Source organism: Pipistrellus hanaki (assembly GCF_964339955.1).
Source record: "Pipistrellus hanaki genome assembly, chromosome: 3".
In the NCBI taxonomy this organism is placed as follows: Eukaryota; Metazoa; Chordata; class Mammalia; order Chiroptera; family Vespertilionidae; genus Pipistrellus; species Pipistrellus hanaki.
The window spans coordinates 134,396,892-134,423,079 of record NC_140505.1 but is presented as its reverse complement, the minus strand read 5'-3'; the positions used below and the strand labels follow the sequence as shown (position 1 = coordinate 134,423,079).

General features: G+C 36.2%; 1 protein-coding gene across 2 annotated transcripts in view; it reads left to right on the top strand.

The window, feature by feature from the left end:
• The window catches only part of XPOT (exportin for tRNA), a 42,518-nt gene that overhangs the window by 6,787 nt on the left and 9,543 nt on the right, over positions 1-26,188 (top strand). Inside the window, exons 3-22 of one of the 2 annotated variants that reach the window (XM_084877586.1) lie at positions 2,486-2,568; positions 6,474-6,530; positions 7,456-7,525; positions 8,963-9,181; positions 10,403-10,587; positions 10,666-10,834; positions 12,806-13,042; positions 14,128-14,166; positions 14,276-14,338; positions 15,293-15,417; positions 16,024-16,168; positions 16,321-16,440; positions 16,830-16,924; positions 17,721-17,790; positions 19,545-19,780; positions 21,122-21,407; positions 21,911-22,100; positions 22,657-22,773; positions 22,931-23,046; positions 23,734-23,781. In XM_084877586.1, coding sequence (XP_084733712.1) covers positions 2,486-2,568; positions 6,474-6,530; positions 7,456-7,525; positions 8,963-9,181; positions 10,403-10,587; positions 10,666-10,834; positions 12,806-13,042; positions 14,128-14,166; positions 14,276-14,338; positions 15,293-15,417; positions 16,024-16,168; positions 16,321-16,440; positions 16,830-16,924; positions 17,721-17,790; positions 19,545-19,780; positions 21,122-21,407; positions 21,911-22,100; positions 22,657-22,773; positions 22,931-23,046; positions 23,734-23,781 — 2,670 coding nt within the window. Of the gene's footprint in view, positions 1-2,485; positions 2,569-6,473; positions 6,531-7,455; positions 7,526-8,962; positions 9,182-10,402; positions 10,588-10,665; positions 10,835-12,805; positions 13,043-14,127; positions 14,167-14,275; positions 14,339-15,292; positions 15,418-16,023; positions 16,169-16,320; positions 16,441-16,829; positions 16,925-17,720; positions 17,791-19,541; positions 19,781-21,121; positions 21,408-21,910; positions 22,101-22,656; positions 22,774-22,930; positions 23,047-23,733; positions 23,782-26,188 lie in introns of both variants that reach the window. The other variant, XM_084877585.1, reaches the window with a different exon arrangement.

Genomic DNA, 26,188 nt, shown 5'->3' with positions numbered 1-26,188 from the left:
CAAAGACTAGTTTAAAACTGAAAATTTTCTAGTTATCGACTCACTTTTTAATGTGTGAATAGAATATCTTTCTTTGGCTTAAAACTTGCTGTTATTTCAAGAGTGGTATGTCAGTAACAGTTCTACCAGCTGAATTCACCCTCCTTTTTTTGATAAGTGGTAATGCAACTTACATGATTAACTTCCACTTATCACCTGCCCTGGCCTTTGAGATATTTGTAAAGGAAACCTTAGATTTTATGAAATATTGTTAGAAGACAAGTGAGCTAGATTCTTTTGCAGCTGCTTAGATTCCTATATTCGTAGTTCTTAAAGATATTATTTATACTTTAGATAGTATTTGGTGATCTTCATCTATTCACCTTCATTACTTTGGTTCTCTGTTAACTGAAACCACGAATGAAAACTCATTCCCTCATTCATGCAGTTACATAATACAGGAGACTATCACCTAAAAAGCAAGGGTTTTTTGCTTTTTTTTTTTTTAAAACCTTTAATCCAAAGGAATAATTTTACATCTTGACCCAGTATATATGTAGATACATAAATGTATGTAAATAAATATATATAAACATTATAACTAAAACAAGTTACACAAAATAGTAGTTATTCTTGCTAAGTGCAGTGCACTCTGATATTTTTATTGTTTCATTTTTACAACTTCTATAGTAAACTGATAAAATTATTTTTAACACTAGTGGGGCACAAACATTTTCAAGATGATGTATTATAATTATATACTTGAAACTGATATAATTTTATTAACCAGTGTCACCCCAATACATTTAACAAAAATAAATAAAAATATTGACTAATCAAAATTAGGTTTTACTAAAGCTTAATATTCCTTCTAATTAATTTCAAGGATTGTATCAGTATGTAAGTACTTTAAAATCATCTATCACTGGCCCTGGCCAATGTGGCCCAGTTGGTTGGGCATTGTCCTATGCACCAAGAGGTTGCTAGCTAGATTCCCAGGCAGGGCACTGTGAGCTTTAACCACCGGGGATCATGCAGGAGGCAACAGAACCATGTTGCACTCTCTTGTCCATATTTTTCTCCCTCCCTCTCCCTTTCTCTCTAAAAATCAATAAACTACTTTTTACCACCTTAAGCAGTCAGTCACCAGTGACTGACACTATACTTTCTGTCCGGAAGACAAAACAAGCTGGGCGCTTAACATGTTAAAAAAAAAAATCATCTAGCAATGTTTCTAGTGTATGTGTAAATTTTTGGCTGTTTGAGATACTTTTCATAAGTTGCTCAGATTACTATTTGTCAATTGTCATATGTGAAACCTGCATCTGTCATTGATGCCATTTACAGCATGGAAGAGTGGCAGAAGTCACTCCCCATTTTCCAACAGTGGGAGAGAGGCACATGGACTTAGTGCTCTTAGAACAAGGCCCTGAATGCATACACTTGCTCTTAGAAGAAGGCCTTGAATGCATGAATGGAGGGATGATAAAGCTTTGACCTTTTCAATTATTTGAGTACCTTCTCAAAATTCATATACAGTTGTGCTCTGATTTTAATCTAACATTTTAGGGAACTTACATGATACAGTTGAATTGAAACAGTCTTTTTATTTATTTATTTATTTATTTATTTATTTATTTATTTATTTATTTATTTTTAAATATATTTTTATTGATTTTACACAGAGAGGAATTGAGAGGGACAGAGAGTTAGAAACGTCGATGAGAGAGAAACACCGACCAGCTGCCTCTTGCACACCCCTCACTGGGGATGTGCCTGCAACCAAGGTACATGCCCTCGAACGGAATCGAACCCGGGACCTTTCAGTCCGCAGGCCGACGCTCTATCCACTGAGCCAAACCGGTCCCAGCTGAAACAGTCTTTTTAATTGAACCAAATGGCATACAATATGTTTTATCTTTTATAGTCACCTCTTTAATGACATATTTGCTATGAAATAGGAAAACACCCTTTATATATCATTTTACTTGCATTTGATGAGCACTTGTATGTTTTACTTCTTGAGCCTCCTAACAATCCACTGAGGTCTGAAGGACTTTTTTGCGTTGTTTCCTTTGCTGTGAGGAAAAAGGTTCGACATTCTAACTCAGGGGTCTTCAAACTACGGCCCGCGGGCCACATGCAGCCCCCAGGGGAGTCTGATCCTGCCCGCCAGGTTTTTTGGGCAGTGAGCGCAGCCAAGGTGTTACAGTAGGAATTAGTAGTTCATAAAGTCCGGCCCTCCAGCTCTCTGAGGGACCGTGATCTGGCCCCCACTTTAAAAAGTTTGAAGACCCCTGTTCTAACTGATGGATTTGTTTTCTATTTAATCTTTTCTCTAAAATCATTAAGTGGCACAAATTCAGAAGCCCCAATGCAAAATTTCAGCTACTTTTCTTTAGATTCACTGATTTATTACCAGTTTGTGATTCACAGAATATTTGTTTAGTGTTGACAGGGCATTGGGATTGACATTACAAAAGCATTTCTGCTTTTTCTCTTACAGGCCCTGGCCTATTTTGAGCAATTAAAGATCTCCCCAGATGCCTGGCAGGTGTGTGCAGAGGCTCTGGCCCAGAGGACATACAGGTAACTAAAACAAAATTTACATGATTCTTACAATTTAAATTTCTGTGAACTTGACAGGATTCAAATTTACCTGTGTTTGGAGAATGCTTTCATAAAAACATTTTATGACCTGTGTTTTGGGAAATCATTTAGTATAGAAATGAGAAAAATAGTAAATTAATAATTTGGCCCTTCCAGGATTGACTTTTCAGTAGAACTATCCTTTGCCTCATGCTGTGTGCACCTGACAGCATATCCAGACTAGAATGTAGTACATTAAAACTTCCTTATTTCCTTTTATAAAAAATATATTTTTATTGATTTTAGAGAGGAAGGGAGAGGGAGATATAGAAACATCACTGATGAGAGAGAATCGTCAATTGGCTGCCTCCTGCACACCACCCATAGGGGATTAAGCCTGCAACCTGGGCATGTGCCCTTGGCCAGAATCGAACCTGGGACCCTTCAGTCCATAGACTGATGCTCTATCTACTGAGCCAAACTGGCTAGGGCAATATTTCCTTATTTTCTTATGATGTGAGTGATAGTTGGTTTTCTAAAGAGTTGGTAAAAGAGGTAATCAAATTATAATCTTAATTTTTTATTTTAGTTTAAAGTATTATATATAAGCATTCAGTTACCAATCTTTATTTAAAATATGGAACTCTTTACGAATTTGTGTGTCATCATTATGCAGGGAACATGCTAATCTCTATTGTTCTCTCTCTATATATATTTTTAATATATTTTTATTGATGTTTAGAGAGATGAAGGGAGAGGGATAGAGAGAAACATCAATAAGAGAGGAAGTTATCAATTGGCTTCCTCCTATATGGCCCCCACTGGGGATCAAACCCAAAACCTGGGCATATGCCCTGACTGGGAATCAAACCAGAGATTTCTGGTTCTTGGGTCAATATACAACTGCTGAGCCACACCAGCCGGGCTGTATTGTTCCAATTTTAGTAAAAGAGCTGCTGAATCAAGCACTCACTTACCAATCTTTTTATATATATATATATATATATATATATATATATATATATATATATATATACACATACACACACACAATATATATATATATATTTTTTATTGATTTTGTACAGAGAGGAAGGGAGAGAGATAGAGAGTTAGAAACATCAATGAGAGAGAGTCATCGATCAGCTGCCTCTTTCACACCCCCTACTGGGGATATGCCCGCAACCAAGGTACATGCCCTTGACCGGAATCGAACCCGGGTCCCTTTAGTCCCCAAGCCGACGCTCTATCCATTGAACCAAACCGGTTTCGGCTCACTTACCAATCTTGATGTTGGACCGAGGTCTTTTCTTAGTGTACATGCTACTAGCACTCACTTTGTCATTCTTACATTGATCAAACCCATAATCCATCCTCTACATCAGGGGTCCTCAAACTTTTTAAAGTGGGGGCCAGATCACGGACCCTCAGAGAGCTGGAGGGCCGGACTATATGAACTACTAATTCCTACTGTAACACCTGCCCAAAAAACCTGGCGGGCAGGATCAGACTCCTCTGTGGGCCGCATGTGGCCCGCGGGCCGTAGTTTGACGACCCCTGCTCTACATTGAGGAATAATGACTGCAGGTTCCTGAACTTTTTAGTTATTTATCCCCCTCTCTCCAAGTCTTGTGGTTATCTAACCCACATTACATGTATTTCCCCCTGCAATGTGACTTCCTATGAACTCTTTTGAAAGCTTTCAACTTGATTTTCACAAAAATAAGAACTCGTATCATGCTCATTAGTTTATATAATAGTTCATTAAATTACTTAATTACAAAAGAGGTGCAGCTGGCATAGTGAGACGTCGGGAAACAACTGACCCGCTATAAGCAAACAACTTGCTTCTGTGAGTAGAAGTGCCTGGAGGCTAGTGATGACTCCTAGCGGAGTTTTCCGCATGCTGTAGGTATTAGTTACTACATTTTTACAGACAAAACCAAGTGTTCCAGTTTATTGAAAAAATTGCTTTTCAGAACATATATATAAATCTTAGACTAAATAAGGACCAGCTTTTTTTTTTTTTTTTTTTTTTTTTAACAGAGAAAAAGGGAAAGGGAGAGAGAGTTAGAAACATCGATCAGCTGCCTTCTGCACACGCACCACTGGGAACGTGCCTGCAACCAGGGTACACACCCTTGACTGGAATCAAACCTGGGACCTTCAGTCCACAGGCCAACACTCTACCCACTGAACCAAACCGGTTTTGGCAAGGTCCAGCTCTTAATTAAAAGCTTCTTATAGTTTACTTTTTGAATGGAAAATTTAAGTCCTCTATACTTAGTTTAAGGCTTCAATATCATCCATGATAAGGATAAAAACCCTAAGGTATTAGAAGAGGTGCTAAATAAACCTAACTTTAAAAAACTCTTAAAAGATTGTTTCAACCCCGGCCAGGTGGTTAAGTTGGTAAGAGCATCATCCCGGATACCAAAAGATGTCAGTTTTGATCCCTGGTTGGGGCGATAACAAGAGGCAATCAATTGATGTTTCTCACATTAATGTTTCTTTCCCTCCTTCCCTCATCTCTCTCAAAGTCAATGAAAACATATTTTCGAGTAAGGATTTTAAAAAAACACACACAAACCGAACCGGTTTGGCTCAGTGGTAGAGCGTCAGTCTGCGGAATCAAAGGTCCCAGGTTCGATTCCGGTCAAGGGCATGTACATTGGTTGCGGGCACATCCCCAGTAGGAGGTGTGCAAGAGGCAGCTGGTCGATGTTTCTCTCTCATCGATGTTTCTAGCTCTCTATATCTCTCCCTTCCTCTCTGTAAGAAAATCAATAAAATAAATAAATAAATAAATAAATAAATAAATAAATAAAACACACAAAAGGAGCCGGAACCAGTTTGGCTCAGTGGATAAGAGCATTGGCCTGCAGACTGAAAGGTCCCAGGTTCAATTCCAGTCAAGGGCATGTACCTTGGTTGCAGACACATCCCCAGTAGGGGGTGTGCAGGAGGCAGCTGATCAATGTTTCGCTCTCATTGATGTTTCTAACTCTCTATCCTCCCTTCCTCTCTGTAAAAAATCAATAAAATGTTAAAAAAAAAAAAAAAGATTGTTTTATTTATTTGGTTAATTCATGTTGTCTAAATAAAGATAACATCTCCATTCTTGTAGTGACCAGTTAGCTTTATATATGAAAAATTTTTCCTATGACTAATCCTGGCTCTCACTAACTATCTTGGATGAATAGATTGTTCTTCACTAAAGGGACTTTGTCAGAGTTTGTAGCTCGCTCACTGCAACCCTGGCTCACCCCTAGAGAGACAAGTGAAAGTCAATAATTGATGGATACTGATTTTTGCTCTCCTTTTTTTTTTTTTTTTTTTTTTTTTTTAGTATATGTGCTGCCGAAGCGAGCACTTTGCTCTCCTTTTGTAAGGGCAATATATTTGTACCTTGGTTTTCTGTATTACGTTTGAGGCTAGACTGCCAGTCAGGTGATACCGATTGTTTGGATTTGGCTGCAATAGAACTGCCTGCGGTTGAATTTTAAGTATGACTTTGATAAACAACTCTGATTTAACAGTCTCTGGCAGGTCTACCATTTGTCATTTTAACACCTCGCCTTTATGAGTTGTTCCAGGAATCGTAACATCTGGAATTTAGTGTGTGTCGTCTGTTTGCAAAGTACTATACTTAAGGTGTATTTTAATTTGTTTGGTTGTTCTGCTTGCCAGATTTGGTGGAAATGTCGAATATTGTATAATATTTAAAATGCTTTTAGCATTTTAAACAAATAGATAAGAATGTAATAAATGAGATCAGTAAGTAAAAAGCAAGCCAAATGTCTGTTTTGAAAAACTTTTAAACTATTTTATTACTAAATATTTTATCTTTGATTTGTTTTCCCCAATTCATATTCTGCTTATTTTCTTTTTTCTTTTTTTCCTAGTGATGATCACATCAAGTTTTTCTGCTTTCAAGTTTTAGAACATCAAGTTAAATATAAGTAAGTCTTTTTCTCACTGCATAACTGAAGTTTGTGGGGAGAGGCTGTTTTTTAAAAATTAGTTTTTCTGCCAAGACTGGTTTGGCTCAATGGATAGAGCGTCGGCTTGGGGACTGAAGGGTCCCGGGTTCGATTCCGGTCAAGGGCATGTACCTTGGTTGTGGGCACATCCCCAGTAGGGGGTGTGCAAGAGGCAGCTGATCGATGACTCTCTCTCATCGATGTTTGTAACTATCTCTCTCCATTCCTCTCTGTACAAAATCAATAAAATATATTTTAAAAAATTAGTTTTTCCCTTTTTAGGAAATCATAATACAGGTAGTAATTTAAACTGACATCCAATTTATAGCTGTATTTTGATTTGACCCAAAGTGTTTTAATAATACCGAATTTGTTGGTTACATATAAATATCCAAAATTTTACAGGGAAACCAATAGGTTTCCAGTTTCTCTGAAAATATCAGAAGATGTAGCAACACCAGCCTGTGCTCTGCATCGCAGCTCTCTGTTCAGCTTGAGTGGCAGCATGGGCACTTGTATTCAGAACCCCTGCTTTAATTAAGTGAAAACAATGAGTCATAGCTCAGAGGGCCCTTCGTTTGTGTATTGATTTATTCTGTAAACCAGATCTCAGAAGATGGACTTACTTCCTTTTGAAAAAATTGTGTAGCTGCCGTTTTTTTCTACGTGAACCTACCACAAATTAAACTGATAACAATATTGATACTCCATCTGCCACTCCCACACCTATCCTTTTTCCTTAAAGCAAGTGATGAGAGAGAGGCATTATCAATTTATTATAGAGAACTTCAGATAATTGAGTGCTATTCAAATTTTCCTTTTCAAATATATAAGAGGTTCTTATTTTTTAAAACTGCAGACACCAAATATAGCCATTATTATTTTTCTTCTCTATTTTGAACAGATATTCAGAACTAACTACTGTTCAACAGCAACTAATTAGGGAGACGCTCATATCTTGGCTTCAAGCTCAGGTAAAATTGTAATTTCATTTAGTACCTCAAATTGCCAGGTATTTAAACTTTTATTTTTGCAAGCATTTGCAACTTTATGTTAAAAATGTGGGTCATTTACCCTCCATTTCATCCTGTAGCTTTCTTAGAAAATACTGGTTTTGAAGATCATGGGTAGATGAAAGCTTAGCAATAATTTTAAGCTGTATGAATAACTGAAACATTGTGGAAACTTTGGTTTTAAAAGGTATTTTTTTGTTGTTTTTTTACTGCTTGACAAAAGTGGCTTTTCTGTTCACTCTTAAAGATGAGCTCCCTCCTAAGGGGAAGTAAAGTACAGCATAGGGAATATAGTCAATAATCCTTCTATATAATAAAGAGGTAATATACAAATTGATCCTCACATCCTCACAAGATGGCTGCCTATGACCAGGCAAGCAGGGGGGTTAGTGAAGGATGATCAAATGATTGAATAGCAGGCTGGGTAGGGCAACCAGGCCATTAGGGGGGCAGGGAGGGGCAACCAGGCAGGCAGGCAGGTGAGCAATTAGGAGCCAGCAGTCCAGGATTGTGAGAAGGATATCTGACTGCCAGTTTAGGCCCGATCCCTGGGGTAAGGCTAAACTGGCAGTCAGACATCATACCACAAGGGGTACCGGATTGGAGTGGGTGCAGGCTGGGCTGAGGAGACATCACCACTGCCCCCCCTGCACAAATTTTGTGCACAGAGCCTCTAGTATTGTAATAACTATGTATGGTGCCAGTTGGGTACTAGACTAATCAAGGGGGATCACTTTGTAAATTACGTAAGTGTCTACTATGCCATACACCTGAAGTTAAATAAAATTGAATGTCAACTGTAATTGAAGCTTCTTTTTTAATGATAAAAAATGAAAAAGAAAAAAGAAACACACATAAAAATTAGTCCTCCTGGACATCCTTTTCACAAAGACCCCATTTCAAAATGGCCAATCAAGTTCTTAATTCATAGTATGTTCTTATTTGTTAATTTGATTGCTATATATATATATATATATATATATATATATATATATATATAGCAGTTGTAGAGTTGGAAATTTTGTTTTCCTGTAAAGAGCAAGCAGCTAGAAGAAAAATAATTGAATTTTTTCCCTCAGAAAATTAATAGGAACTGATAAACTATGCCTGGAACTTTTCTCTAAACGTGTCAGAATGGAAAAAAATAAAGTTTGAGAACAAGAAATAACCATTAGCACCTTTGTTCATTTGGTTATTCCCCATTTGCTCAGTTGCTTAAATACTTTGGTCATTTTTAAGCATATTTGTTGCACAGCTAATCTATACCATGTTGAAGTTTGATGTGTGTTTTTGTTTTTTTTTGTTTTTTTGCCTATTAATGATAAATACAATAGAAAAACCAAGTGTTTGAAACTTCAATTTACATTTAATTTTACGGACTGTTTCTCTTATTGTCAGATGCTGAATCCTCAACCAGAGAAGACTTTTATACGAAATAAAGCAGCCCAAGTCTTCGCCTTGCTTTTTGTTACAGAATATCTTACTAAATGGCCCAAGTTTTTTTTTGACATTCTCTCAGTAGTGGACCTAAATCCAAGGGGAGTAGATCTGTACCTCCGAATCCTCATGGCTATTGATTCTGAGTTGGTGGATCGTGATGTAGTGCACACATCAGAGGCAAGTAACTTCTCATTAGGTTTTAGGTTTTGGTTTTTTTTCTTTACTTTTATTTATTGATATGAGAGAGAGCAACATCAATTTATTATTCCACTTATCTATGCATTCTTTGATTGCTTTTTATGTATGTCCTGACCAGTCTTTGAACCCACAACCTTGGCATATTGGGACACACTTGAACCAACTGAGCTACTCAGTCAGGGCCTAATTTTTAGTTTTTAATATATATTTTATAGGAGATAATGGGCATATAATAAAAGGAGCATAAGTCTTATTGTTTAGATAAAGTTTTTAAAGAATAATTATAGATTTACTCAGCATTTTGAATTTTGTCTTACAAAGGAACTTAAATTTTTTCCCCCATGTAGGTTAAAATTAAAATATTTAGATTTTTTTTTAAACTATGTGAGCACTTTCTCCTGTGAATTTGTAGGGATGTGATCTATATTTACTACTGCTGTGTAGTCACTGACTGAGGAAGAAGCATTGCTTATGAATCAATGCTGGGTTCTTCTGTATTCTCAGTCACATAGCACATTGCCTTTTATAGTTCGTGACCTGATATAATCTTTTTTTTTTTAATTGATTAATTTTAAAGAAGGGGCAAAAGGGGAGGGGAAGAGAGAGGAAGAAACATTGATTCATTGTTCCACTTATTTGTGCTTTCATTTGTTCATTCTTGTATGTGCCCTCACCGGAGATCAAACCCACAACCTTGGTGTATTGGGACAACACTCTAACCAACTAAGCTACTGACCAGGGCTTTGTCTCCTTATAAAGAACAAAACAGAAATAGCTTAATTCAAGTGTTTATAATAACTTTAAATTCATTGTATGTCAAGCATTTATAAAGGTTATTTTCCTGCATTTAATTTATTGCAATTTTCTTTAACTTAAACATCATGTTTGTATAATATTGAGCAATATTTAATTACTTAAGATTTCTAAGTAATGCTTATTTATAGTTTATGTTTAATAGATCAAGTTTGGCACAGAGGAATAGAATGGAAAGAGGAAATAGAAGGAATCACCGGGTATGATTTTAGAGCTGATAAATAGGAAATGTGTTGAAAGTCTGGAAGTTTAGGGGTGAGGTAATTACTCTGTGCAACTATTCAGATGTCAAACATTATTTTGCGAGGTTCTCTGCTTTGATTGCGTATAAGGTGTTTTGTTTTGTTTTGTTTTGTTTTGTTTTGTTTTGTTTTGTTTTGTTTTTAGGAGGCTCGTAGAAATACTCTAATAAAAGATACCATGAGGGAACAGTGCATTCCAAACTTGGTGGAATCATGGTACCAAATCCTGCAAAATTATCAGTATACTAATTCGGAAGTGACATGTCAGTGCCTTGAAGTAGTTGGGGCTTATGTATCTTGGATAGACTTATCCCTTATAGCCAATGATAGGTAAGTATAAGTCTATTTTTAAAATATTAGCCAGCAAAATACATCAGTTTGAAAACAACCATTTTATTCCATTGTCAGGTTTATAAATATGCTGCTAGGTCATATGTCAATAGAAGTTCTACGGGAAGAAGCATGTGACTGTTTATTTGAAATTGTAAATAAAGGAATGGATCCGGTTGATAAAATGAAACTAGTAGAATCGTTGTGTCAAGTATTACAGTCTGCTGGGTTTTTCATCATTGACCAGGTCAGTAAATTTATATATAAAGTTTTTTAAATTGTTAGAACAAACTTTCTATAGGATAGGTAGTAATACAGAGTAGGTAGTAATTTAAATATGCTTTCCTTTTCTTCCTTTTTTTTTTTTTTTATGTTGGAAACTCCCCTTGAGATTATAATAATAAAACACTGAATCATGAAAGCCGTAATATTTCTGTAGCATTTGTTTTAGGCAATGGATTATACCAGTTCTCAAACTGGTATAATCTGGGATGGTACCTTTGATTGTTTATTTCTAACAAAGTCCTGGGTGATGCTGATACTACTGGTCCACAAACCATACTTGTAGCAAGAGACGATATTTACATGACAGTGCATTTTGGCCAAAATTAGACTTGGTTATAATTGTTCATTTTCATCGTACTTTTTTAAAAATATATATTTTATTGATTTTTCACAGAGAGGAAGGGAGAGAGATAGTTAGAAATATCGATGAGAGAGAAACATCAGCCAGTTGCCTCCTGCACACCCCCCACCAGGGATGTGCCCGCAACCAAGGTACATGCCCTTGACCGGAATCCAACCTGGGACCTTTGAGTCCGCAGGCCGACGCTCTATCCACTGAACCAAACCGGTTTCGGCTTCATCATACTTTTGACTACTTATTTGAGTTGTTAGAATTTAATTCCAACAGCTTTGAGTGTGGTAAATTATTAATTTAGATGCGTAATTGGTAAGTTTTAATTTTAATTTTTCCTATGATAGTAATAAAAAATTACTAAGAAATCGTTTTGCTGATATGGTATTAGCATAGCTCTAGTGTTTTCCTTGCTGACAAACAGTATTGTTTTCTAATACTGCTAATAATTGGTTTATTTAGTCCCTGGTAAAAGACCTAAAATAATGAAGTTAAAAATATATTCCTATAGGAGAACATTATAAGGATAATTAATGAAAAATTTTTGAGTTGTGGCTCTAACTGATATGACTTTAGGTAGGTAATTGTAATGGCAGTATCTCTTTGCAGCAATAGTTGAGGCTCAAATTAAATAGTATCAGAAAGGACTGTTGTAAGTTGTTACACATACTTTTACTTTATTATAGCATATTTACTGAATTCAATAATTAGAAGATTCAAAAATCTTGCGTCCCTATTTTTAAGCTTTTATAAAGCCAGCAATGTTTACAGTACTATAATTGTTAAAAAGAGTTGCTTTAGCCCTGGCTGGTGTGGCTCTGTTGGTTGAGTGTAGTTCCATGCACTAAAAGGTTGCCAGTTTGATTCCCGATCAGAGCACATGCCCAGGTTGTAGGGTTTTGAGTTTTGTTTTGTTTTGTTTTGTTTTAATATATTCTATTGATTTTAGAGAGGAAGGGAGGGGAAGAGGAAAAGAGATAGAAACATCAATTGATTGGCTACGTCCTGCATGATCAGGGATCTAGCCCACAACCTGGGCATATGCCCTGACTGGAACTCAAACTGTGACGTCCCAGTTCATAGGTCAAGGCTCAATCACTGAGCTACACAGGCCAGGCTGTGGGTATTTTTTTTAGTTGCTTTAAAGAGTACTAGTGTATAATAATGGTAGAAGAATTCAAATTCTGAAAATTTCCCAGTCAAAAAGTTAGAATTGTTAAATGTCTAATGTTAGTTTAAAATTGAATCCTATACTTGACACTTGATTTTTTTTCTAAAGCTTAAGGTTTTTCCTCTTACTCTTAGGTGTGTGATTTTATTTTATTTTACTTTATTTTAATATATTTTATTGATTTTTCACAGAGAGGATTTGAGAGGGATAGAAACGTCGATGAGAGAGAAACATTGACCAGCTGCCTCTGCACCCCCCGCACTGGGGATGTGCCCGCAACCAATGTACATGCCCTTGACCGGAATTGAACCCGGGACTCTTCATTCCCCAGGCCGACGCTCTTCCACTGAGCCAAACCGGCTTCGACAGGTGTGTAATTTTAAATTAAGGACTGCCTTCATTCCTTTCAGGAAGAAGATGTCGACTTCCTTGCCAGATTTTCTAAACTGGTAAATGGAATGGGACAGTCATTGATAGTTAGCTGGACTAAATTAATTAAGAATGGGGATATCAAGAATGCTCAAGAGGCACTACAAGCTATTGAAACAAAAGTGGCGCTGATGTTGCAGCTACTAATTCATGAGGATGATGATATCTCATCTAACATTATTGGATTTTGTTATGATTATCTTCATATTTTGAAACAAGTAAGTCTTTATTTTAACTTTTTGTCCAGTAGATAATATAGAAGAGTCACAAAGAATTGGAAAATAACAGGAAAATGAAAATAGCCCTAATTTTAACACCTAATGACATTTACTGTTAAATATTAAAGTATTTCCTTTTTCTTTTCTTTTTAAACCTTTAGCCAGAAAACAGATTTCCAAGTTCTAAAATTCATAAGACTAATAATAGCTTCAGAATTAATGATAGGTTTGGGTTACTTTTTTAAAATTTTTGGATCATATTTAATTCTAAATACAGTAAATATGTTGTTAAGCATAGTTTATTACATTAATTAAATATAAATAATCTTTGTATAATTAAAATTTTCCCCCAGAGAATTATTTTCAATAAGAACTTAAAATGTAGAGGGTATTAGCCTTTTTAAGAATTAGTAACTTCTCATTACAACATTAGGTGAGAGAACCAGTCTTATTTTATTTATATTGGATTAGTTTAATCAAGTCAAGCTTAAAATAATTTTTTTTCTACACTGAGTTTAGCTTCTGTTTGTATAAATATAACATGTCTCTATGCATACTTTTAGACATTTTTGGCAACGGGGAAAGGTATGAGGAAAGTTCAGGTCACTATTGGTAATCTTGCTGTGTATCTCATAATGGCTTCTTAAGCCTTTTTTGCCTTGTTAAAAACAAGGCAAGATCATACTTTACTGTCCTATAAACTACTTCTTTGCTGAAAACATTATAAGTATCTTTAAAAATCAAATTTATTTCTATGTCTTTGCCTGCATATCAAGTTATTTACTAGAAATGGAATTGCTAGATCTTAGGTACATTTTAAATACAGGATGGGACAACAGTAGGTTTCCAGTTGTGAGTACACAGAACACAGAATTTATTCTTGTGTTATTATTAATTATCGTATTATTTCCCATATGAACAGCTGTAAATGTACTTTGCCCCACCCTGTACAGAAAGGAGCTGCTAAACTTCCCTCCAGAAAAGTTGTGTGCATGTTTTTTAAAATGTTAATCTATTAGAAAAATATTCTGATGAGTAAGTGTAACTTTAGGAAACCTAATAAATTATTGCTTACTTTTTAACAGCTTTCAGTGCTCTCGGATCAGCAAAAAGCTAATGTAGAGGTAACTGACTTCTTTTTGCTTCTTTTAAACTGCCTTTAAATATAGCTTAATTTCTAATTTTATGAAATTAAAAGAAGACTGACAAAAGGTATTTTATTCTTAATTATAGGCAATCATGTTGGCCGTTATGAAAAAATTGACTTATGATGAGGAATATAACTTTGAAAATGAGGTAAGAATTTTGCATTGAGGAGAAATCAGTTTTAATTTCATTGATTACTTACATCATGTTAATATTTCAAGTTTTGATTATTTTAGAGTCCTTTAAAACAAGCTCTATTTTAAAAATTAGCCTGATTATATTAACTTCAACTTTAGGTAGAATTAATGGAAGCCTCATAATCCTTCACATTTGGTATTTTTTTAAAAAACATTTTATAGCATTGATCTCCATAAAATATTGACAATATTTTTGGTGATCTTATCTTTCTTTATATTTAACAAGAGTGGTAAATTGAGGCCCACTTGGTGGACCTCAGATTATAAATGTGTATGGGAGAGTGGGAATGAGGTATTTAACGGCCTGGACTTGCTCTGATTAGAAGTCTTGTCTAGGATTGCTAGAGAGTCAGCTTCCCATCAAACACAATGTCATCAGGTGCTTTCTAGTAAATCAGTCACGTTTAGTTGTGTGCTAGTGTCCTGTTTCTTTCTTTGGGCATTCAGAAACTTTGGACTATTAAAGGTAATGGTGATGATAACCAACACACTGTGTACTTAAAGTGCCAGGCTCATTACAGGTAATAGCTTCTCTCAGACAATACTACAGTTTTTGCAGTGGTAATTGTAATAGCAGTATAAATAAGGTGCTGAAGTACTCACAAAAACCCAATGTGAACCTCTTCTGACTAGATTTTTAACAATAATTTTCTTCCTGGACTGTTTCTTGTTCTGGCTTTCAAGATCTAGGGCTATGTTCAGAAGCACTTATTTGTGAGCAGGAGGGGAAGGTTTAAGCCTCGTAAGTTTTCATGTATACCTGAATATTGATGAAATAAATGAAAGTATTAAATTTGTAAGTGCAGAAAACTAACGACAGTTGACCTTTACATGAATGAGTTTTATGGTATAAAAGACCATAAAACATAAAAGGTTTTTAAAATGAGAATTTTAAAATCCATCGTAGGGTGAAGATGAAGCCATGTTTGTAGAATATAGGAAACAACTGAAGTTATTGTTGGACAGGCTTGCTCAAGTTTCACCAGAATTACTGCTGGCTTCTGTTCGTAGAGTTTTTAGTTCTACACTGCAGTAAGTTTGTTATTGTTTTGGTAACAAGTCATCTCTTTCCTTTTCTCCCTGTGTTGATTTACTACTTTATTAATCTGTGTGACTTTTTAAGAATTTATGTGTAGAGTCTAAGACAATGCACTTATCATCTTGATTTTTCTTGATCTTTGAGAGGAAACACTGCTCTTTAGAACATAAATAATAAAATGGATAGCATCAGTTATTTCTACTTTTTGGTATACATTATATTGCCTGGCAAAGTTGACAATATCTGCCCTAGCTGGTTTGACTCAGTGGATAAGGCATCAGCTAGTGGACTGAAGGGTCCCATATTCGATTCCAGTCAAGGGCACATGCCCGGGTTATGGGCCAGATCCCCAGTGGGAGGGGGGAGGAGGACGTGCATGTGCTGGAGACAGCTAATCAATGACTCTCATCATTGATGTTTCTATCTCTCTCCCTCTCCTTCCTCTCTGAAATCAATAAAAATATGTTTTTTAAAAATTAACAGTATCTGAATCCTTAACAATTTAAAAGGCTTTTGTTGGTATCTTTTTATCCTTTGCATCACTAATTTTGTATAGAAAGTGTTAGTTCAGATCTCAGTAACATATTATGCCTTGTTAGGAATTGGCAGACTACACGATTTATGGAAGTTGAAGTAGCAATAAGATTGCTGTATATGTTGGCAGAAGCTCTTCCAGTATCTCATGGTGCTCACTTCTCGGGTGATGTTTCAAAAGCTAGTGCTTTGCAGGATATGATGAGAACTGTAAGTATACTCAAAATAATTTATTTGAACATAATTTTCTGTTTTCGCTATAAGCTAATGGGAGTTTCTTGTTTGAGTTTGGTATCTGCTAAGAGGGGCATTTTGATGTTACAATAAATCAGGATAAATTTCTTAACTTTTTCTTGCTCCAGTTGGTAACATCAGGAGTTAGTTCCTATCAGCATACATCTGTGACATTGGAGTTCTTCGAAACTGTTGTTAGATATGAAAAGTTTTTCACAGTTGAACCTCAACACATTCCATGTGTACTGGTAAGTAAACATTTTACTTACTCTCAAGTTTTGTTATTTTCCCATGTATTTCATTCAGCTAATGTGCAGAAAGTATTCTATTTTTCTTTTATAACTTATTCCACAGCCAGAGGTTCTCAAAAACTCCTTTGTTTGTTTATTCTCAGAAACTCTTGAATGCACTGACCTAATCCCTCTTCCATTAAAAAATTTCTGTCTAATCAGTCACCTAAAATAAGTCCTCTGGGATCCATTGGTGTGTTAAGTAGTTTTCTTGTTATATATAGTATCTGGTTCCTGCCTTCTAGAAGCTAAGAAAAAAATGTTTGATGTGGATAAAAGTGTTTCACAACAATAGCAGCAGGAGTTTTAAATAAGTGCAGCAAGAGTAAAAGTGTCTGTTTCTTTAGATGGCTTTCTTAGATCACAGAGGGCTGCGGCATTCCAGTGCAAAAGTACGGAGCAGAACTGCTTACCTGTTTTCTAGATTTGTCAAATCTCTCAAGTAAGTACGAAATTTCAGCTGTTGTGTTTTATTCTTATATTTAGGGTTATTAAATAGAACATATAAATTTTCTTCTAAGAGCCTGTGATAGATTTGGTTCTTTCTGCTCTAAGGCATTTTTTTTTTTAAATATATTTTATTGATTTTGTACAGAGAGGAAGGGAGCGATAGAGTTAGAAACATTGATGAGAGAGAGTCATCGATCAGCTGCCTCTTGCACACCCCCCACTGGGGATGTGCCCGCAACCAAGGTACATGCCCTTGACCGGAATCGAACCCGGGACCCTTCAGTCCCCAAGCCGACGCTCTATCCATTGAGCCAAACCGGTCCCGGCCTAAGGCATTTTTTTTAAGTATTCCTTTTTTTGGATCATGATCTTAGGATTTCTTTTCATTCTCATTAATTTACTTTATTTATTAAAAAGTGAGTTGTTTGCGTATTTGTATATGTGACATTGATCACTAATAACATTACGTAATTAATTAACCAACAGTTTTATTGCTATGTATCAGTACCATATGGCTTCTTTGAAATTCTAAACAATATATTTATTGGGAATACATATTTAACCTAACCTGTTTTATATTCTTTACTAGTACCAGTTTTTGGCATGAAAACGTTTCATTCTTAGGATTATAAGGTTGTAATTTTTAAAAATCATCATTAGTTTTAATCACATATACTAGCTTAGAACTGAAAATTTTTTTTCTGCATTAATGGATTTAGGGATTTAGTATTTTTAGAAACTTTTCAAGCACTTATGTTATTGTGATTTTCCTTTTTGCTTTTATTCAGTAAACAAATGAATCCTTTTATTGAGGATATTCTGAATAGAATACAAGATTTATTAGAGCTTTCTCCACCTGTAAGTATCTATTCTTACAAATTACAGATTTTACATATATCTTTAGCACTAATACTTTCATGGGCTTTTTTTAGATGAGGGTGGTATATGCAAGGGTTAGTTCTGTTTACTAACATGGTTGAGATAGCTATAATAATAAAAGCCTAATGTGCTAATTAGACCAGACATCCTTCTGGATGTCCTTCCGGACAAAGCTGGGGCTGCAGCCGCGGGATTGAGGAATCCGCTATGGCTGTGAGGGAGGGATCCAGGCAGCCGCCCGTGGCTGCGAAGGCCTGCTCTTGCACATATTTCATGCATTGGGGCTCTGGTAGTAAATAAAACAGTAATAGAAGTAGAAAAGAAGCAAGAATTAATGGACAGATTTGACAATGAGAGAAATAATCTGCTTTCTCTATGCTGTTAAATGTTGATGAAGTGTATTATGGAGAAGGAAAAATTCAGTTTACAAATTATTTAGTACTATGATCATATTGGGCCTTCTCAGTGACATCTACTATTAGATTGGAGCTTTTCTGTGTTTAATTTTTCAGGCTTAGAATAAAAAAAATTTTGATGCTGGATATTCTTAATATTTTGGTGTCCATTTCACTAGAAAGATTTAATTTGGGGTACTTCGTAAGCACATCTTGATGGATACTAGTACATGTTTTTGTTTAAAAAAAATACTGACATTGACTCAATTTTTTTCCACTTTGAAAAAATATTACTAGAGCTGCCATTTAAAAAGTGTTGAACAAAAATAATACTTTTTTTTTTTTTTTTAAGTAAATACCAGCACTTAGGGTACACAGCTTATGTAATTTCACTGCATAAAAGGTTAGTAGTGGATTATGTGGTTAAATTATCTTTGCCTACATACTAGAAAAGCTGATATATTAAAGTACTTCACCCGGTTATTGCCAGTTTTCCTTGGCAGTTCACAGTGACCCAGTTTTTGGGTAACTTATATTTCTGTAGCACTTATCTTTGTATTCTCAACTCCTCTGGCATTGATTAGTTTTAGTGGTACTTAAAAAGTGCTTTAGTTATGTTTAAATTGGAAATTTTTTTTTTCAAGAAATGAGAAATTTTTTTATAATAAAACTATGACATAATTTATCTGATTTTACACAAGGTTTTATATATTTCTTAATAGGGAGCTTGAGTATTGGACCTAAAAGGGCCTCTTATATTTCCCCACACTCCTCTTGGCCTCCCCTACTGCATAAAATTAACAAAACTCAATAAAAGTAACCCATATGTGGGATGCCTTCTTATGCCTGAATGAGATCTGATTTTTATTTGCAGCCTTATTTTCAAACGTTTTAAAGTAACATCTGTTGTGAATGTGCATATGTATTTATTGTGTGGTTTTGGTTGTTATTCAACTCTTAAACACTCTTTATTAACTTGTGTGGCCTTTGTACTAACGTTCTAAGTACCTTTGAACATCTGATTTTTAGCCACCTAACAATCTTACAAATAAGAGTTTTACAAGAGAAAACAAAGTAGAAGGTTACTAATTATCTCATGACTATTTGCAAAGTCTTGAAAAGGGAAGAATTAGATCCACAATCTCTTTACCTCTACTTCAGTTTTCTTTCTGTTAAATCGTCTTGGGAGAAAATTTGTTTTTATAAGCACTCAACCTACTTTTTAATAATGAGTTGATGTCATAGATTACGTCTCCTCTCACTTTTGCACTTACTTTGCTTAAACGAGTGGACCTAAATACAGAAAAACTTCAGTGAGACTAAATTTTATTTTAGGAGAATGGTTACCAGTCTTTGTTGAGCAGCGATGATCAACTATTTATTTATGAGACAGCTGGAGTGCTGATTGTTAATAGTGAATACCCCGCAGAACGGAAGCAAGCGTTAATGAGGAATCTGTTGACTCCACTAATGGAAAAGTTTAAAATTTTGTTAGAAAAATTGATGCTGGCACAAGATGAAGAAAGGCAGGCATCTCTAGCAGACTGTCTCAACCATGCTGTTGGATTTGCCAGGTGAGTTAAAACTATTAAGTCAGTGTCTCTACAAAGAAAGGACCATTTATTTGTCTGCATCTTTTAGAATTGGGCACATATCCAAGATCCCATCAGTGTTTCCCAAACTTTTGACATATGTGTACCCCTTCTATAATTTTCGTAACGCTGAGTACCCCTCGTACTCATGAGAACATAGAATTAGGTGCAGCTAAGCATGGTGCAGTGCATATCCCCATCAAACCCCAGTGCAACGTGTACGCCCACCAAACTCTTCCTGTACCCCTAGGGGGTACACATACCACACTTTGGGAAACATTGGTCTAGAGAATTATCTAAGCTTTCTTTTCTAAATCTAGTGAATTTAGAAGACTTAGCTGAAGAAATGAATAGATTACATAACATTCTGCATTTCTGTCTTGACAACTGAGTCCTTAATTTTGACTTCTTTGATGTACATTGATTAAGGGGATTAGCTAAAGTGTTTATATATCAACTAGAGGCTCATTGCACAAAGATTCGTGCAATAGGCCTTCCTTCCCCTAGCTGCTGGCACAGGTATTCCTCCAGCACCTGGGACCCAGGCCTTCACTCTGGCCGGAGCCTTCAGTCTTCACTCCAGCCGGACATCCACTCCTGTAGCTCCCTCTGCCTCCTGCCCTTCCCCTAATAACAGGCATCCCACCCGGCTGCTCTGCGCCAACATGCGTGCTGCCCAGAGGCCTGGAGCAGCTGGGGGGTGGGATTAATTTGCATTTCTCACTCCTGGGTGTCACGAAGTGACAGTCAATTTGCATGTTTCTTTTTTATTAGTGTAGATTACTAATTGGGAAATCTTGGTGTTCAGTTTTGGTATCTTAAAGAGAAGGTCCTGAGACTTCTTTTTACCTGTTGCATTCTGTTCTGAAGACCACCCAAGCTTCTGTTTCTTTCTCTCTACCCATAACTTTTATTGGCAAACAATAACAGCATATAGTAAGTTTTAGTGATTGCTTATTATAAGCTATAGAAAGAAGTTGCTCTATGAAATATTTCAATGCAAAAGTTAATATTAGAGAGTTATAGAAATAACTTGATTCTAAAGATTGTTTTCCAAATTTAAATGGGTAGTTTACAGATTATGTAGTAGGACAGTCGGGTCATAGTAAGTATATTTTCCCCCTCTTTTCTGCATATTTTATCAGTAGGATTTTAATAAACCATTTAGATGGATTCAGATTAGAGGGTTTATAGTAACTACATCTCATTCATTTAGAATTGTCTACCAGTTTTATAATTTATAATTTGTCATGCATTATTTTTTTATTTCATACACTTTTAAAGAATAGAGTTAAAAATAGTTGCCTTATTTTACTTATCTAGTCGGACCAGCAAAGCTTTCAGTAACAAGCAGACTGTGAAACAATGTGGCTGTTCCGAAGTTTATCTGGACTGTTTACAGACATTCTTGCCAGCTCTGAGTTGTCCCTTACAAAAGGATATTCTCAGAAGTGGAGTTCGCACTTTCCTTCATCGCATGATAATTTGCCTAGAGGAAGAAGTTCTTCCGTTCATCCCATCTGCCTCAGAACACATGCTGAAAGATTGTGAAGCAAAAGACCTTCAGGAGTTCATTCCTCTTATCAACCAGATTACAGCCAAATTTAAGGTACTACATATATTAATATTACATTGTTCCCCAAAAGTATATACATACACTGAATAATTATAAAGGCAGTGCTTATTCAAATATATTTTATTTTCAAAATTGAGCTATCAGTTGTATATTTTGAGGGGAAACCCTGCATTTTGACATTTGCCCCCTTGGTTTGTTTTTGTAAATAAGAGTTACTTGTGGGCATGGATTGCGTATTTTTGTCACCCCTAATAATACTCCCTGACACATAGGACATGTTTAATAGATGTTTTAATAAAAACATAGATACATAATCTGTTTTGTGTAGCAGAAGAAAACAATTACTCTCCTGTTTTAGAAAAATAAAAACAGTATTGTGTACTACCTGTCTAAAGAGGTAAATAAAAAACATTGTATATTTTTTCTTTTAAGATTTACTCTTAGCAAACTTTTCAAATATGCAATACAGGATTATTAAGCTTCATAATAATTTTCTTACTAGTTTCTAAAGTAGTAGTAATATTTCTTATGTTCAGATACAGGTATCTCCATTTTTACAACAAATGTTCATGCCTCTACTTCATGCAATTTTTGAAGTGTTGCTTCGACCAGCAGAAGAAAATGACCAGTCTGCTGCTTTAGAGAAGCAAATGTTGCGGAGGAGTTACTTTGCTTTCCTGCAAACAGTCACAGGCAGTGGAATGAGCGAAGTCATAGCAAATCAAGGTGGGGATGTGTGTGATGCCTAAATTGTCTGCTGACGTCTTTGTCACAGTTATGCATCTATGTGAGCAAGAGCTAATTAAAGTAGACAGTAAACTTTTGGAGTGCTGTGGTATATGGACCCCTACGATGACTGCTCATTGTTTCAAGGAGGGAATTACTTTCAAGTTGAGGGCCTTAAAACTAATTGGTATTCAGTTCCCTTTTTCCTAAAGCAGTATTCTTTAATTGGTTCTTTGGTAACAACAGCATGGTTGTTACTGCCAGAATTGACTTGACAATTGAGTCTTACTGATCAATTTGCCATTTTCAAATTAAAAGTAAATGAGACTGTATAGATCAGTGTAGATAATTTTGCAATATAGGAAATCCAGTGGGTAAGAAGACAAGGGAATAGTGATTTTTCAACATTTTATGCTTAAAATTAAGGAGTACAGTTAATAAAAATTGAGGGAACTTACCAACTCTGTAAATGCTTTTGTCTGGTTACTATATATGCAATGAGAGCTTCAGGTTGCCGTTCCAGTTCTTAAAGTCAAGGTTTTCTTTTCCTTTTCAGGTGTAGAGAATGTAGAAAGAATTCTAGTTACTGTGATTCAAGGAGCAGTCGAATATCCAGATCCAATTGCACAGAAAACATGCTTTATCATCCTTTCCAAGTTGGTAGAACTCTGGGGTAAGATGATTTTCTTAAGCTTTATTCCCTAGCCTGTTTCCTAAGACTCTCAGAAATGAAATGGAACCCTAGCCCTCAAAATAGACAATTTCCCCCAATGATAAATTATAATTGGCTTTCTTTTTATACAAGAAGAAAATTTGAATTGTCTTGACAGGTGGTAAAGATGGACCAGTGGGATTTGCTGACTTTGTTTATAAGCACATTGTCCCTGCATGTTTCCTAGCACCTTTAAAACAAACCTTTGACCTGGCAGATGCACAAACAGTATTGGTAAGCATCCAGGAATTTTTGTTTACCTTGTGTAGATCTTATGTGTTTTAACTCAAAATTGCTTCTTCAATACCAGGTTGATTTTATTTGGTTTCATTGCTTTTTTTTCTTCTTCTAATTTAGTAATTTCAAATTAGGATTCACTTTTAAGAGATTGACGATACCTCTGAAACTTTTGTGGATTCTTACTAAATCCCAATACTAAAATTGACTATATAAAATCCAGCTCCTACAATTTTAATAACCAAGACTTTCTAGGACCATGAAAGGGCACATACTACCAATAGTCTTTAAAGTTTTATTCTTTTCATACTACTGCTTTCATTCTAAAACTGGTGCTTAATGTTTTTTTTTTCTCACTATTAAGAGTAACTTTCTCTTCCTTGAATGATGGTTTTCCCAAATCTCATTTTCAGTATGCTTAGTGTTAAGCAGTTGCCTTTTACTCACTTCCCCACAGCCAAGTAAAAGCTAGATTTCATAATTATAATTCACTACATTGAGACAGCATTTTTGTGTTTTTATATTTTCTATTCAACCTACTTATTCCATCCTTTCTTGCCTTCTTTCTTTAAAGGGTAATGATTTGTGGTCAGGGAAGTAAAAAGAGAAGTTTGATAACCAAGAATTAACTATAACCAATAACCAAGAATTAACTATATTAAATTCTTAAACTTGTTTATACAGGCTTTATCTGAGTGTGCAGTGACACTGAAAACAATTCATCTCAAGCGGGTAAGCTTTGAACCCCATACTTGTTCATTTTCATCTTTACATGTATATATTGTTATGGTTTTAATTGTGTTTGACTTTTTTTTTTTTTTTTGAAAGCTGTATCTTTTTTTTTCCTTCTCTCTAATGATTTTATTGATTTTCAGAGGGGACGGGAGAGGGAAAGAGAGAAACATCAATGATAAGAGAGAATCATTGATCAGCTGCCTCCTGCACACCCCACCTCTCAGTTCAGGCAGAACTGAAATTAATGAACTTTTATATAAGAAAGAGCTTTCTCCCGGCCAGTGATTGAGTGTTGATCCATAAACCAGGAGATCATAATTCAGTTCTGGTCAAGGCACACGCTGGGGTTGCAGGCTGATTCGCCCCATGTGGGCTGTGCAGAAGGCAGCTAACAGATGTTATGCTCTCAAATCAATGTTTCTCCCTTTACCTTTCTCAATAAAATAAGGTAAATAAAATCCTATCTAATAAAAGGATAATATACAAATTAACTGTCACTCTGCCCAGTCCCCTCAGCCTCGCTGGAGCCCCCAGTCTGGGAGGGGGGAAGGAGCTGCTGCTGAGAGCAGGCAGCATGAGTAGCCTGGCAAATATTTGTTTCATTGCTGCAGTGACGTCCCGGCCATGGAGGGCCTCTGGGGGACTGGAGAGCCGGCCCCAGAGAGGAGATGGCGGCTTGCTTGCAGCCTCCGTGGCCAATCACCGGCCCTGAGAGGCAAGGGCAGACCCACCCACAGCCTCCGAGGCCATTTGCAGGCCCGGAGTAAAATGTTGACAGCAAGTCCTTTCAGTATAATTGGAGCATGAGAGGCCCACAGAATGATCATTTCCTTTTCTGTGAAACACATACTCTGACACACTATTTACAATTAAATAAGTTACATATATTTTGACATTTTACAGCCCTGGTAAGTTACATATAATGATCAGCAAAGTGAGAAGATGAAAAGAATTTTTAGGCTTTTAAAGATGTAACTAACTAATTTCTGTTTAGAAGGAAGTCACACCAATTCAAAAAAATGGTTTTATTGTCCTTTAGGACATTAGCCAGATTGTATCTAACTTAGCACTTTTACTTCAGGCTTTCATCTTTGGCAATCTTATTGGAATGGCATTATCATCCTGCCAGTCCCTTCACTGAGTTAAACAGAACTTTTGCATCTGCTATTATGTATTTGAATAAGAATTATGTATTTAATACATGCAAAATTTTGTTTTGACACAATAAAACAAAAGATCATTTGATTCTTCCCTGGAACACAGAAAAGCGCAAACTTGAATCATTGGTGTGGGTTAGGCTAATTTTCCAAATACGGTTAATAAAATTCATGTAGGGATCTTCACAGAGCCACGAATTCTCTTTTTCAGCCTCCATATTCAGCATCTCCAAGGAGGAGGCCTATTATTCTGTGTTTTGTCTTTTTTTTTAATACTCACCATAGGATATTTTTTCACTGCTTTTTGAGAGCATGGACCAGAGGGAGAGGGAGAGGGCCCACTCATGGCTGAGGGCAGGCCCTCGCCAGGAGTCCTGTCTCTGCACATCAGCTGCAGAGGAAACACCTTTTCTGACTGCTCATTGGCTAAGCTCCGGGTACGCCACTCACAGTGTTCTTGGTAACTTGCATAATAAGAATCTAAGAAGGTGATCTAGGGTTTTCCCATCTCACTCCTGGAGGAAAAAAACGAAGGTCCACTGTTGGTGGGGCTAAGGAATGTTATATCTTACCCTAGCTGGTTTGGCTTATTGGGTAGAGCCGCAGCTTGCTGACCACAGGGTCCGGGTTCAATTCTGGTCAAGGGCATGTACCTGGGTTGCAGGCTCCTCTCTGGCTGGGACCCAGGTCAGGGCTCATGCAGGAGGCAACCAATTGCAGTGTCCCTCTCGCATTGATGTTTCTCTGTCTTTCCCTCTCTCTTCCACACTCTCTAAAAATCAATGGGAAAATATTCTCAGGTGAGGATTAAAAAGAAAAGAAAGAAATGTCATATCCTATGAAAGAGACATCTTGAAAATGTCTAAAGAAAGTTGTCATTTTTCATGGTGAAGGGACTGGAGTCTGATGATGAAAACACCTTGGGGGCTGCAGCGGCCAGCAGTGGCAGCAGGGTGATGGGGGTGGCACCTTCCCCGATCAGCCAGATTGTGTCCTGAAGAGGGAGGCCTCCTGCAGGGAGTGGGCCTAAGCCGTCAGTAGGACATCCCCTGAGGGCTCCCGGACTGTGAGAAGGAACCCCACCCCCACCCCAGTGCACGAATTTTGTGCATGGGGCCTCTAGTAATAAAATATTTTTTTAAATTCTCCCTTATTTGTAGATCTTAGAATCGGGAGAGACCCATGCATAATAGCTTAATGGGATGGGTTAAGTAAGCTCTTTAAAAATTTTATACATATATATATTA